The sequence below is a fragment of the Mustela putorius genome, unplaced genomic scaffold, assembly GCF_011764305.1.
Source record: "Mustela putorius furo isolate JIRA1106 unplaced genomic scaffold, ASM1176430v1.1 tig00000163_pilon_pilon_pilon, whole genome shotgun sequence".
NCBI lineage: Eukaryota > Metazoa > Chordata > Mammalia > Carnivora > Mustelidae > Mustela > Mustela putorius.
Window position 1 is genome coordinate 154597 of NW_025421299.1, and position 15125 is coordinate 169721.

Below are 15125 nucleotides of genomic sequence, written 5' to 3' on the forward strand. Positions count from 1 at the left end.
TAAGAAGGCAGATTATTTTATTCAAACGCAACATTGCTGTACTTACCCAATCAATAGTATCCTGAAAGCATCCTCTCCCCAGGCCCCACCAATCTTTAGAATTTGTTTTCTTTGGTGTGCCTCACTTATACCAATAAAAACCAGTTCATAGTAGATAGTGCCTAGGCATAGAATCAGGTTCTTGTTAATGTGAAGAATTAGGTTCTTATCAGTGGCAAAATTTGCACTGAGATGATGTATGACATGCTTATAGACTCTGACTTATTCTTAGTTTTTAGCCACATAATGTTTCTCTTGAGACCAGTTGACAGTAGGAGTTTCAGTATGGTAAAAAAACAAAACAAACAAACAAACAAAAAAAACAAAAAAAACCCCCACAAACAAACAAACATGGTAAATTCTGAAATGCAGGTAACTCATGAATTACAGGTGTTTTAGTACGGAATCAGCTACATATTCTTGGATGATCTCTTTCCCTCTCCCAGACAAGCCCCCCACCTCCTGCCCAATTTTCTCCTTTCTCCACATCTCTGGCCATCCTCTCCTGCTTAAATCCAGACGGAAAACTGGATTTAATGCTAATGAAGGGCACCATCCAGGACATTGTGATTCCCAGGTTCTAGTTCCAGCTCTAGTTACTCCCAACTGAGTGGTAGTCATCCCTCTTGGTCTCAACTTCCTTATGTAGAAAGTAGGGTACTGGGGCCAAGGCAACTAGGGCTTAATGAGCTCTAAATTTTTATTACTCTGTGGATCCCACCTTTGCCAGCTTGGGGCCTGGCAGGTCTCAGCAGCTGGTCACTTAGATAATCCCCAAAGCAGATAACTGCATGCAGGATAACTGAGAATATGGACTATAATCATAGCAGAGGCCAGCCACTCAAATAGATGCTAGGGCCTTTGGCTGCTTCCTGGAGCCACCAGCCAACCCAGAGATGTAGCTGGCTGGAAAAGTGGACGTGCGTGTTGGCAAGTTCAGTGGCATCTCCAAACACAGCGTCTGGGAAATGCCCACGTCCCCAGAAAGAGGTCACTGAAACCCTTCAGCTGGTGGTGCAGTGCAAAGAGCCGGGCAAACCAGGTAATCCTGACTTTGCCACTAAACCAGCTGCATGACCTTGGGCAAGCTCTTTTGGCCAAGTGTCATTTTTCATTTTGCTCCATAGAATGGGGGTAGCAATATATCTACCTTGCAGAATTGTAGGATTGAGTACTGCGGAGGCCTAACAGTACCTACGCAGGATAGGTACTCAGAGGTACTTAATAAGTGGTGGTAGTAGTAGTTACTATTTATCCCGTACCCTTTATTCACAGGAGTCTCGGGGTAGGGTAGGGTGGGGTAGGGGAACGCGGCACCTGTGTCTGGCTCGGGGCTCCTCCCCCCACGGCTGGGAGGCATTGGCTCCGCGCCCCGTGCCAGGGCCAGAGATGCTGCCGACTGGAACGGTGATTAAATCCCCTGACTGAGGAGCCTCGGCATCCTGGCCCACAGCAGGGCCAGCAGCATTTAGCACAGACTGCTTGGATCCCCTCATTAAGTTGGTTTTCAGAACTGCCCTTTTCAAGGTCTCGTCCCCTTTCGTCACCTCTCTTCAGCCCCTTCTCTGTGGGTCCGTGCCAGAGAAGGGAAATGAAGCGGTACGGGGCTCTCCTCCCTCGTCCTCCAGAGAGGGGGTGACAGGAGGCAGGAAAATGCAGCTTTCGGGGCAGCAGATGCGGCTAACACAAGCCCCGGCCCCGCAAGGTGGCTGCGGCCCGCATCCGAGAGGCCAAAGACTCCGCGCGCGCCCTGCCGATCCCTGTTTTTCTGGCAAAGCCGGGGTCCCAACTCCAGCCTGCCTCTTGCTCCATCCTGAGTCCCGACAGCTCGCCAGCGCTCTGCGGGGAAGCGCGATTAAGTGGCGCTGCGTGTATTTTTCCAGCTTCTTGGACCCACCTAGTGAGAATAAAAGCAAAATGAAGAAGCCCGGGATGGAACGGTCGTTATTTTTCAAAAAGAGGGGAGAGGGGTCACATGAGTAACCGTTTCGGCGAAGCGGCGGCGCGTCCGAGTTTGCTGCAGAGCCGCCCCCTCCCGGCGGGGGCGCTGACGTCACGGAAAAGCCCCGGCGCGGGCCCGCGGGCGCGCTATAAAGCGCGGGGCCGCGGCGGCTGCGGGCGGCGGCACGGACGGCGGGCACGGCGCGAGCACCCGGCGCTCGGCGGCCCGGCATCGCAGCGCGCACGCACGCAGCCCCCGCGGACTCGCGGGCGCCCACCCGGGCAGAGCCAAGTAAGCGGGCGGTCTGGGGAGGGAGGGTCCTCCCGACGCCGGGGGCAGTGGGCGTTCCCCGCCCGCAGAACTTTCCAAGTTGTCGAAAGAGCGCCTGTAACTTGTGGTCTGCGCCGTGGTCTTCTGGCTGGGGGGCGGGGGCCAGAGTTTAAGGTGCCAAAGATGCCAATTGTCATCAGGTTCCTTAGTTCAGGTCAGTAGGAGGGTCACCTCCTCCTGCGGACTGTGCGGTCAGAGGGCAGCCCTCACGGATACGTCATGCTTTTTGTTGGTTGAGTGCCTGCCGGCCAACTGAGGCACGGCTTAATGAGATCCAGAAACCGGCTGGTCATTCCCTTTAGTGGCCGGCATGCTGGGGTGTGGTGTGGGTGTGAGTCTGGGGAGGGGAGTCTGCATTTCTCACTCTCACGAATGATCTCGCTTGTTAGAAATGAGGAGGCTTCTGCTTTATCTCGTAGCCCGAGAGAGTACAAACCTCCGTGCAGGCGGATGGGGGTTTGCAAAAGGGAAAGTTGTGGCAAAGTTGTTAATGCCATTGAGGAGGGTCTTTGGCCTTCTGATTTTCCTCAGGAAGGTGGGAATCTGAGTTGAATTGAAGAACTCTTAGAGTAGACGTGGTTTAATGAGAGTGAAGTTTGATAGGTCGGAACTGTGAGCTGGTCATTTCCCTGCAGGACCAACAGGGCTTGGGGTTGGGATTTTTTGAAACATGATGTCTGTGGGCAAGAGGGCAGAACTGAGGCATAAACCTCAATCAGGAATTCTTTTTTGCCCCCAAATAATAGCTGATTCAGGCAGCTGGAGAGCATCAGGGCGACTTTACTAAACATGGAAGTTCCAATAAGTGCTTGTCCAGGGCAGCCAGAGGGAGTGATGTCATTGCCACGTGTTTCCCATCCAGGCACAAAAGCCCACTGGATGCTGGTGCAATTAAGAGCCATGTTTAGACAAGAGCAGCTAACCTGGCCAGCTGGTCCCCAGCTCCATTAACTTGTTGCTTTTCAAGCCATCTCCGGAGGCTGCTGGTTCTTCGGGCTGCCTCTGTGTCAGTGCCTGAGTAGGCTTCCTGAAGGCTTCCTTGAAGATGGAGGAAGCCAGAGGGCAGTGGGTGATGTTTATGGTACTTTTTTCTTTTTGCCAATGACAGTCTGCCTTGGAACTGGTTACTTGCTGAAAGCCTCTTGGATATGAGGACAGTTTCCTTGGGGTTCCTATATCAGGGTTACTTGGGTCTCGCCCCATCTACTGAGATATCACTGACTGTGTGGCTGAGCCCCCCACCCCGAGCTCTCGCTCCCGCTTACTAATGCGTACCTCTTGGCTGCTTTGTTCTCCAGGACCCAGCCATGACTCTGAATAATGTCACCATGCGCCAAGGCACTGTGGGCATGCAGCCGCAGCAGCAACGCTGGAGCATCCCGGCGGACGGCAGGCATCTGATGGTCCAGAAAGAGCCCCACCAGTACAGCCAGCGCAGCCATCACTCTGCTGCCCCCGAGGACCACTGCCGCCGGAGCTGGTCCTCTGACTCCACAGACTCAGTCATCTCCTCGGAATCGGGGAACACCTACTACCGGGTGGTGCTCATAGGGGAGCAGGGGGTGGGCAAGTCCACTCTGGCCAACATCTTTGCAGGTATACATGACAGCATGGACAGCGACTGCGAGGTGCTGGGAGGTAGGTGGCGCAGCCCCAGCAGGCTTCTGTCCATCAGCAATGGTCCAGTCCCAAAGAGTAAGGGGGTGGGTCCAATGAGTGAGAGGGTGTGTTGTTTATCTGCAGAGTTGGGAATGGCAATTATGCGTCCTTGGCACTGGCTTGGGAAGCTGAGGGCCCAGCAAAACCTTGGCATGGATCCTCAGGAGGAGAAAAAGAAAGTGCTCGGTGATAGAACCTGGGCCAGAAAGGGAATTTCTTAGATTCCAGTCCCGCAGGGACTGAAGGGGTAGACTGATAAAGAGGCAGAGTCAGAGGGTCAGGCTCCCACCTCTGGCTTTTGCCAACTCTGAGCTGGACTTTTCAAGAGCTCAGTGTAGGCACAGCTTTTTTCCCACGCTTATACCTAAAACCAAACCGATTTGAAAAACTACTAGGGTGGATTCATCAGCTTCCACAATTATTAGAGTCTTTTGAGGATATAGTTTATCTATATTTTGAAATAGTCCAATATTTAAAAAATGTTATGGCCTATTTCCAAAAATGGATTTGAAGTCACAAAAATGCACATGTTCCTCAAGTACATGTAAAGCCTGGCACTGTATTCTGGAACATGATATGAGGATCCTAATTGATCATCAATGGTATTCATACAGTGGTTTTCAGCCAAAGCTTCCGTCTTAGTATACATGGCTAGGGGGGCTGCAGGTCCTTATCTACAGCTATAGACATTAGGGAAGAACCTTCCAGTGCTTGCCCGATGGCATGGTCTGCCTGTATTCCCACTTGCAACCCACAGCTGAATCATAGACTCCCAGGGTAAGGAGCTGCCTTAGTGATGAGCTGGTTCTGCCCTCTGCTTGATGCACTGGAGTCCTGCTCCTTCCTCCCTCCTGTCAGCTCTTTCCAGCTGACCATTTCTTCTTGATTGTCTCCAGGGTCAGGGAGTTGACTGCCTCACGTGGCAGCTTCTGAACTGACGGTAAATGATGACTCACTTATAGGACGTTGATTTCTCTCCTCACTCTGGACTCTCCGGGATGATAGCTAAATGAGGGTCAAGGAGAAATAGGGTCCATATCGGAAGGCTGATTTTCTTTCTCTGTACAGGCTGGTGGGTGACTGTCGGTGTAGGAGAAGGGGTGGGAGGTTGGATATCTAGAATGCACATTTGCAATGGAAGAGACGCTTTTTGGGTACCTTATATCTGCTACTGTTTATTTGGGTAGTTACAAAATTCCTATACTCATAGGGGTAAACTGAGTCCCAGGGATACCAAGTGGCTTACCTAGAATCAGTGGGGTAGCTGGAATTAGAGCTCAGGACTTTATTTTAATTTGGTGGTTGTCTTCCACTGCCATTGACAGGGAACCTGCTATGTGCCAGACACTTTACTGAGTACTTCTGCTTAGTTTTTACTGATAAAACAAAAATTGGACCAATTTTGTATTAATATCCCTATATTACAAGCAAAAAATGGAGGCTTATGACATCACATAACTTTCCCAGGATGATAGAACCAGCCCATGGTATGGCTGGGAGTCAGACCTGGTGTGTGCCTTCACTGTGCCCAGTGGCTCCTGGGTTTAGTGTCCACATGCTGTTAGTATCAGGCACAAGTTTGGCTCTGTGTGAGGCTCTGGGGTTCCCAGTGATGCTTAGGAGGCAGTATCCCCTCTCAGGAAGGAGTGAAGGGTCAGTGGCTGTAATTCAGAGCAGGGTGAAATTGATGAATACCTTAAGAAGTAACAGTAAAGTGTTTGGGGGAAATTGATAGAAGGAAGAGATCAATCAGGAGTTTTGTTTGTCTCTTGAGGGAGGTCTTGAAAAAGTTAGTGGGTGGCAGACTTTCAGAAATGTTGGTCCATTAGAGTGGAGTGTTTCTTATCTGAAGAGTGGTATCCCCGTTGGCACTGAGTGTTGAGAAGACTGGCTCATACCTGGAATTTGGGAAAGCAGCCTCAATATTTGGGAGGATTCTTCGTTTAATGTGGGGAGGGAGACGGAGAATCCTTTCCTTAACTCCTCAAACAGAGAATCTTCTGCAAGAAGCTTCTCCGTTGACCAATCCTTTCTGACGTGTCCTTTTTGAGTAACTCAATTCATACTGTTTAGGATTACATCTCTTATCTGTAGGCAGCTGTTGGGATCACTAGTGGCTTCCTGTTTCCAAAGAAGAAGGTTTTCCAAGGCATGCCCCCACATTGTTCTTTTTTCAACATTAACCATAAAAAAAATTCCTCTATACAATATACTCTCATCAGAATTTCTTCAAATAAAGACGGATGTTGTTACAGCTATATCGCAATAATCTTATGACTCTCTCTACACATTTAATGCCATTCATTTATTCATTCCTTCATTCATTCCTGAATCGTTACTGAATATATACCATGGAATTCGGTGAGTCACAACGGGGACGTGCAAAGAGGCCTAGGGCTTCCCCTTGGAGATGCCTACAGTGTGTGCCATAGAGACAGATCCACCCCAACTGTACATCAAGATCAGGTGTGATGAGTGTCTTGAAAGAGGTACGAGGACAGTGCTGTGAGAAATCAGAGGAGAACAGATTTCTTCTGGCTGTGGAAATCAGGAAGGGCTTCATGGAAGAAGAGGTGGTCTCTGAGTGGGACCCTAAGGATGGCTGGGGTGTGAAAGCCCTGAGGTGGGCGGGAAGGGACAGCACCTGTACACGGAGAGTCTGGAGGGAGCACTGGACTCCGGTCTGTCAGGAACGCTGGACTCCGGTCTGTCAGTGTGGGTTTGGAGCCCCACTTTGACCCGGATGTAGCTGAGCGCTCTTGCACAAGGGACTGACCCTGCTCAGACTTCCGCATTAGTGAAACAGGGACAATCCCTGCTTCACAGGATGTCAGAGGAGTCAAGGAGAGAACATATTCTAAGCCTGTGGCCCCATGCCTGGCATGTAAGAAGTATAGGTTGAACGTTAGAGCCGATTCTGAATCTACCATTTCCTTTCCCTGGACTTATATTCCCAAACTGGCACTTCAGTTGCTTGTAGCCCGGTCCACTCTCTTCCTCCTCTTGGCCAGGGCCCCGTGAGATGCCGCAGGAGGCGAGGACGGTGTTCTAGAGCAGGTGTTCCTTCAGGGCTCCTTGGCGTCTCCTGGGCTAGGAAAGCTGAGCATAGTTGAGAGTTTTGGGGGAGAGGTATGTTGGAACCTCAGAGCTTTCAAGAGCCTGCAGGAGCCCATTCCAGCGTGAGAGAGAACACCCCTGCAGGTTCCACACAGCATTTGAACCAATCCTGGACTGAAGGTGGAGGTCAGTGGGGGCCAAATGAAAGACAGGTTAAGGTGTGCTAATCCAGGGAAGAGAGCGACGGTCACTCAGTCATTGGCGCTCCGTCCCACCCCCTCAGGATGCTCTCTCCTGTTACACACAGTGTGCAGGTGCACCCCCAGATGTCATTGAGAGCACCGGAGAAATGAGGTCTTCCTCACACCCAGGCCAATCAACCTCAACCCTTTTCCCACATGTCTCAACCCAGGGCAAATTTCAGTGGAATCTTCTAGGAATCATACCCTTTTATTTCCCCTCCTCCCACCTGATTAGCCCTTGAGAAGGTTAAAAGTGAGTGACAAGGGGAGGAAGAGAAGCTAGAGCTTCTAGGGTGTAGGCAGGGCCCTCTCTTGGTTAGTAGAGGGCCAGAAAGCAGGATGCTTTGAGTGTCTGAAGAATTCGTGTGCAGGGGGGAGCCAGAGGCAGTATATAAACCTAGATGTGGGGCCTATCCAGGGAAGCAGGGTAAAGATCTATTGTCTTAGACTGGTGGGTTTGCTGCACAGTGATTTTCAGGCGGGGTGGGGGGAGTGTCCAGAAATCTTCCAGAACAGCAAAGCAGTTAGGCATCTACTTTTTAAGGTATAATCCGTAATCTACTTTTTCGCTAGGCTGATGTTCTTGTATCTCTCAAACCAAGGGAAAGTTTGGGTTTGCTTTTCCCCTAGCTATTACAATGTAGTATGCGTCTCTTTGAACTGCGGGGGGCCCTTGTACCTGCTTTTGGGTGGGAGGTGGTAGGCTGAGGACAGAGAAAGTGCTGTTTTGGATTTCCTGGGCACGGGGAAGACTTTGAGAGAAAAGAGAAGTCCAAGGTAGCAAGGGGCAGTCAGCCCGCCCCCCTTCTGTGCTGCTGAGGCTCTCACGGGTTCCGTTTGGCTGTATAAATATGCCTGTTGAGTCATGAGGTCCTGCACCGCAGGAAGCCAGATTGTGCATCCCAGTGTGATCCCACTGTGGATGGCAGACAGGGTGGGCTTCACAGAATGAATCCCGCAGTGGGTCCCCGTTACCATTGATTAGAGTGATACCTTGTGGAGGCAGGGAGACTGACAGAAAGACAGAGCCACCCCATCCCTCGTTAACTTTCTTCTCATTTGTCTGTGTTTCCCTTCCTTTCCCTGTCCTGTTTTCCATTCCCTAGATGAAGAAACATTTAAACCAGGAGCTTTACTTTTAATAAGACCCTTACTCCTATAAAACAAGAAATGCTCCAGTTTCCCCACTTGTGGTGCTTCTAAGTTAGGTTTTAGCTATAGTAGGAAACGCCAAGTATGGCAAGAACCACCTTCCTCCAGCGGAACAAGTGATGGCAACAGCTAATATTTATTGCCTTTCTACTTTGGGCCCAGGCTTAACAGAGGTAATTGTCATGCCTGCTTAAGGCATGAATATGGTTACTAATCCCATTTCACAGATGAAGAGACTGAGGCCCAGAACACTTAAATGGTCCAGAGCCACATATTTAAAAAGGGATGGCATTCCGATTCTAATCAGGTTTGCTTGTGCTTATATCCCCAGTGCTATAGTTCTCATTCATCCATGCACTCCATGAGTATTTGCCTACCCTCAGTGTGTTGAGCACTGCCCTGGGGGTTGGAGGGTGGGTGTAGCAGTAAACAGCACAGATGCAGATCTCTGCCTTCACATTCTGGGGGAGAGAGGAGGTAATAAAATAAGCTAAACAGATGGCATGTTAGGTACCTATAAGTATGATAAAGAAAAACGGAAAGGGAGTAAGAAATATTGGTAGGGGAGATGTATTGTAATTTTAAGTAGATGGTGAGGGAGCGCTTCTCCTGGAAGGAGGTATGGGCTCAAGACTTTTGGATATTCCAGGGAACAGATTTCAGGCAAAAGGAAAAGCAAGAAAAATGGTAAAAAAAAAAAAAAAAAAAATCAGGCGCCTGGGTGGCTCAGTGGGTTAAAACCTCTGCCTTCTGCTCAGGTCATGGTCTCAGGTGCTGTGATGGAGCCCTGCATCCCTGCTGAGCAGAGAGCCTGTTTCCTCCTCTCTCTCTGCCTGCCTCTCTGCCTACTTGTGATCTCTCTTTCTCTCTCTCTCTCTCTGTCAAGTAAATAAATAAAATCTTAAAAAAAAATCATTATGAAAATCATGATTTTTCAAATGATGAAATTCAAAACCAGATTCCTCACTGTGAAAATAGAGTGGGGATGGGCTCGCTTGTTTGTATGCAATTGATGGGAATCCCCCTTGCAAAATCCCGGGTAACTCAGCCAGCCCTATGCACCCCCCAGCTGATTTCTGTGGGCTGGAGCTGCTCTTGCCCTTCGTACCACTCACCCTTCACCTATACTCAGTCTGGGCTCAAGTGCAGGGAGGTAAGTTTCCATTACCACGTGGAGCTGGAGGCTGCACTTAGGAAAAAGTAAGACTGTTTATTCCTATGGAACTGTTTTTTTTTTTTTTTTTTTAAGGGAGGAAACCTTAGCCAAGACAGGGATAGACTCAAGGTTTTTTTCTTGCGTGTCTCAAAACAGGAAAAATGTCTCTGAGCCCAGAGCTCCTGAAATTACCAGTGAATGTCCAGTAGTCACACCCCACTGAAAGGTACAGTGGATTTCCATATAAGGCTTATGAATGAGGCTTATGGTTCCACTGGGTGGTTAGTGTTTTCTCATGGCATCGTTGAATCTGAGTCAAAAGCTCTCAGTGAGTTTATCCTTGTAAATGGTTTTCTTATAACAAAAGTCTAGGAATGGTGAAAACGAAAGCCTTTCACTTCAAGTGGCTCAGTGAGACACATTCAGAGGACATAGGTGTTCTGCTCAGGAAGTATGGGAGGAACGTACATAGAACGTTGTTGGAGGTGATTAAAAAATACTAATTTGCCTTTGTGAGAATCTGCACATTTGCATAATTAATTGCATATTTAGAAGGCTTAGTTTGTAGCATAATTTCTAATGATGCTCATGTAAAAGTGTTGCTTATTTTTCTGACTCCAATATCCCTGTTCTTTCTTTTCCAGAAGATACCTACGAGCGAACACTGATTGTTGATGGGGAAAGCGCGACAATTATACTCCTGGACATGTGGGAAAATAAGGTATGCAGAGCCCGTAGCTCTCTGTAAATTCCTTCAGGGCTTGCCTTCCAACAGGCTGGTGCGAGGGTGACCTTGTCCTTTTTGGTGTTCTAGGTGAGGTGGGCTCATTTTCTTGATTAGCTTTTTTTTTCCCCCTGAAGTAGGAGACTGTTCTCAAGAAGAGGTCATTCAGGAATGAGCTCTGAATAATAAGCAAGTCACAGTGATTTCCCCCTAGTTCAATTAAAAAAAAAAAAGACAAAAACTTACATCCGCTTTGGGGAAAGTGCCAACAAGGATGGAGAATCATTGAAAGCAAAATAGAACCAGATTATATGAAGTTGACCTTCTTTTTTTAAAGGATTTTATTTATTTATTTGACAGAGATCACAAGTAGAGAGGCAGAGAGAGAGAGAGAAGGGGAAGCAGGCTCCCCGCTGAGCAGAGAGCCCCACATGGGGCTCGATCCCAGGACCCTGAGATCATGACCTGAGCCAAAGGCAGAGGCTCAACCCACTGAGCCATCTAGAAACCCCTAAAGTTGACCTCTTCTTCTTCTTTTTTTTTTTTTTTTTTAAAGTTGACCTTCTTAATACTAGTCTTCAGCATTTGGTTTTTAAAGATTGGGGGCTTCTGAGCCTCTGTGCTAGAGCTTCTCACAGAAGGATTAGAAATTTCGTCAGTTGGGAAAGGCAATAGGGAGTTGTTAGAAGTCAGAGAGGGCTCATTTTTGGTCAGAGAGATTGGAAATGTGGTTTGGCAGAGTCACTGTATAATTTATCAACTCCAGCTGTAGGAGGAATTGGACAGTGAACACTTTCGGATACACATATAGCTTCTTCACTAAGGACACTTCATCTCCAACAGCCTCCACTCCCCCGCGCCCCAAGCTTAGGGAGTTTCTTTTCATTTTATCAGGGGGAGAACGAATGGCTCCAGGACCACTGCATGCAAGTTGGGGACGCCTACCTGATCGTCTACTCCATCACAGACCGAGCCAGCTTCGAGAAGGCATCTGAGCTGCGAATCCAGCTCCGCAGGGCCCGGCAGACCGAGGACATTCCTATCATTTTGGTGGGCAACAAAAGTGACCTGGTGCGGCGTCGGGAAGTGTCTGTGTCAGGTGAGGGCTGGTGAGCGCCACAGAGACCTCTCGGGGGTCCCCTGCTTGTCCTTCACCTGGGCGCTCTCTTCTTCATCTTTTCTGAAGTTGGAACCAGGGAGTTCCTGAAATGCTCCGTGGAGTTTTGTGTAGATGACTCGCAGCAGATCATCCCTGTGCTGACAGCCGCTCCCTTGTCCTTGTCCCTTGTCCTTGTCCCCTTGTCCGGGCTGCTCGCCGGATTCCTGTTTCCCCTCCCTGGCATTCACTTGGCGAAAAGATCATGCTCAGAGATCTGCTGGCACTCCCCAACCTTTTCTCCTTGTCCTTTTTTTTTTTTTTTTTTTTTTTTTAGGGAACTCTTAGGAGTTCAATAAAAGTGTAGTTAGTGTCTTTTTTCAAGAAAGATGGGAACTCTGATGTGGGGGAACGGTGGGAGTTTCATTGAGAATAAGAATTCTACTCTGGCTGCCTCTGGTTCCTGGAGACCCCAGAAAGAGCCTCCTGCACCTACCTCTTGCTTCCTAAGTTTCAGCGAACGCCATCAATCTGATGGTGTCACATAGACATTTTCATGCTTCTGGGATATCGCCTATTTGCTGGGTGGGCCCCCAAGTGCTTTCGGGGTCCTTGAGATTTTATTGGCCTCATACAGATTTGGTTCTTGGTACAAGAGTAAAAAAATAAAACACTGTATTGCCAGGCCCCACTTAGGAGGAAAGCAACGTGATGCAGACCTAATGTATACAACTGGGTTGGGCATGTCTTACTCGTAGGAGACGACTGTCTGTGCTTATCATCTTTTTCTAACCAAACTTGGATACACGGTCGGTGAGCACAACGGAATGTTTGACATAGAGGCTGCCCCAGGAGAGCTTGTTTATACAGTTTGCTCTAACTGTACATCTGTGAAATCACCAACAGTTTTTCAAAATATCTCATTAGAGGTTTAACATTGTTTTTTAAGGGAGCAAAGTGAAATAGTAGGATTCTTTGTCAATTCGGGGAAACCGAATCAGGAGAAAGTGTTAAGAATCTGAGTGTGAGGATGAAGCAGGCCTGGATTCACTTCCGCTGCTTACAGGCTGTGTGAACTTCCCCACATTTTTTTTTTTTTTAAAGATTTATTTATTTGAGAGGGAGCACAAGCAGGGAGGTACAGCAGCAGCAAAGGGAGAAGCAGGCTCCCTGGTCCAGATGCGGGGCTTTATCCCAGAACCCCGGGGTCATGACCTGAGCCCAAGGCAGACACTTAACCAACTGAGCCACCCAGGTGCCCCACTCTCTCACATTTTTAAAAGATCACTCCCACCTCAGTGTCTTCATCTCTCTGGGAGGGAGAATGTATTTTTCAAGTAATATTGTAAGTGCAATTAATGAGGGTTCTAGTTTTCACTGTTAGAGTTAGCATTACTGTATCTGATGGAATTGGACCTCCACACAGGGCCTTTGTGGTGGACCAGCCCTAACGCCCCCCTCCTCCTGCTTGCGGGAATCTTCCTGTGATCCTGCCTCGCTCTGTGCCCCAGGAGGACATGTGTCACCATCACATGCCCGACTGGCCTAGAGCTGCCTGGTGACAGCTTCAGGTCAAGGGTCCTCCAGCTCGGCCGTGCACCCCAGAGCTCCTCTGACTCTCTTCTCCCCCCACCTTTCCTCACCAGAAGGGAGAGCGTGTGCTGTGGTGTTTGACTGCAAGTTCATCGAGACCTCAGCGGCCGTCCAGCACAATGTGAAGGAGCTGTTTGAGGGGATCGTGCGGCAGGTGCGCCTCCGGCGCGACAGCAAGGAGAAGAACGAGAGGCGGCTGGCTTACCAGAAAAGGAGGGAGAGCATCCCCAGGAAAGCCCGGCGCTTCTGGGGCAAGATTGTGGCCAAAAACAACAAGAATATGGCTTTCAAGCTCAAGTCCAAATCCTGCCATGACCTCTCTGTGCTCTAGGCCCCCAGAGTCACCCCAGATGTTCCCCTGATGGACATCGTAGAGCACCACTGGGACTGATAATCTATATTAGATTGCATCTTCAGTGTTATTAGATACAGCTTCCCCCATTGTAGCTGGGAATTAACTGGTTGGCCTCAAGAGCAACATAATGCATGGGAAACGGAAGGTCTTTGTAAAACCAGTATTTATTTACAGGAAAAGCCTGACCTTGCTACTTGAACACCCAAGACTCAGAGGATGTGTTTGGGGTTCACATGCGTTTCCTTTCTCCTCTGGATAGTAGAGAATTGAAGCTCAGAACAAGAACTTTTTATTATTAAAATTCTATCCAGTGTTCCGATACATGAATTTGAGGCTAGTGGGCCACAGACAAAATACTGGACAGTGGTCAAAGGATTTATCCAAAGGAGGGAGGATTTCTTTCTCTGTACCTTCTATTTGTGGAGCTAAGATTGTAGAACCGGGCTCAACATAATTGTGACTGTCATTGCTCCATCAAGCTGTGAAAAGAAATGATGGACCTTGCTGGAAACTAAAGCTTAGCCAACAATTTTTGTTTCCTACCCACAGTTGGGGATCCAGAAATTTGTACAATTGGAAACTGATACAGGTACCACATAGGGGATCAAAAATCATATCTTTGCTTCTGTGTCTTACAGTTTTTTGTTTAGAGGAAAATTATTTAAGCAAATTCTACTTGGTCAAACTACCTTTTATGTTTCATTGTTTTTAAAGCCTTGGGCCATGATGAATATATTCTAAAAGTCGGAGTTATTGACAACTTTGAGTGCAAAATGCCAAATTTTGAAATATAATTGAAGGTCTCAATTTTTATAAAACATAAAACGTGAAACTTCCAGTACTTTGGGTTGACCCTTGTATCCCACAGCTCTGCTCTATTTATTGTTATTTTGCAAAATAATAACCATTTTAACGTTTGATAAAGCATATTTATGAACATATTTCTTAATAGGAAAAATGTCCATTTTATTACCATTTTCTATCTTTTTCAGAATATGCAAATTTTTACCTATATGTCTTATAATGAAAGAAATAAAATCTTTGGGAAAAAGACATTCTTAAATGTTTCTCCTCCCCGAATAAGACAATTATGATTCCTTCCATTTGCTTTTAGCCCAAGCACCTTCTACAGAAACATACCTGTTACTTTATATCTTCTTTTCATTGGTGGTAGTCCCATTGTTACTTGTTTCAAAGACTATCTCTGACGTCTGTCTTTTGGAACCATGATTCACAATAATGCAGTTATTTTTGGCTAATACATTTGGAATATTTGGGGCCCTCTAAATGCTAAGTTACAATAAAAGCCAGATTGATATTTTACTTTGGCAAATTTCTGACCTAACAGATGGCCCTTTTCTCCATGAAGGCTCATGATCCTAAGCTTGACTAAAGCATTAGAGGAAATTATAAAGATTAGGGGAAAAAAAAAAGGAAACTGGTGATTTTCAGCCTGAGATCTATCTAGCCAGGCAAGGCTGTAACCAAATTCTCATTGGTATTATTATGGTTTGACCTTTGTCACGTGGCGGCGTGTGACCTGTTGCTGGAGTGGAACGACCCGATGTCTCCCTTTCACATCAGTGACCCCTGTGTGTACCCTCCGTGGCCTCCCCTCCCTCTGTTTCTGAGTTTGTAATCAGATACACGCTAGTAGTGACAGCCCTGGGACCTTGAATATTGCCGAAAGCAACAGCCTTACAACTCAGTTCTGCTGGCTGGTTCTCCTGGCTTGCTTTCCTCCTTTTTCCGAATTGAAGGCCAGGTACCCATCTCTGCA

At 47.8% G+C, this 15125-nt stretch overlaps 1 protein-coding gene across 4 annotated transcripts in view; it reads left to right on the forward strand.

The window, feature by feature from the left end:
* GEM (GTP binding protein overexpressed in skeletal muscle) overlaps nt 1–14398 on the forward strand; it is a 37788-nt gene extending 23390 nt beyond the window's left edge. For 2 of the 4 annotated variants that reach the window (XM_045075817.1, XM_004768560.3), the window contains exons 2-5: nt 3610–3949; nt 10222–10298; nt 11196–11400; nt 13044–14398. In XM_045075817.1, coding sequence (XP_044931752.1) covers nt 3619–3949; nt 10222–10298; nt 11196–11400; nt 13044–13321 — 891 coding nt within the window. In that variant the 5' untranslated portion in view covers nt 3610–3618 and the 3' untranslated portion in view covers nt 13322–14398. Of the gene's footprint in view, nt 1–2132; nt 2273–2341; nt 3393–3609; nt 3950–10221; nt 10299–11195; nt 11401–13043 lie in introns of those variants that run through there. The other 2 variants (XM_004768561.3, XM_004768559.3) reach the window with 2 other exon arrangements.
* Nucleotides 14399–15125: the final 727 nt, after the last annotated feature.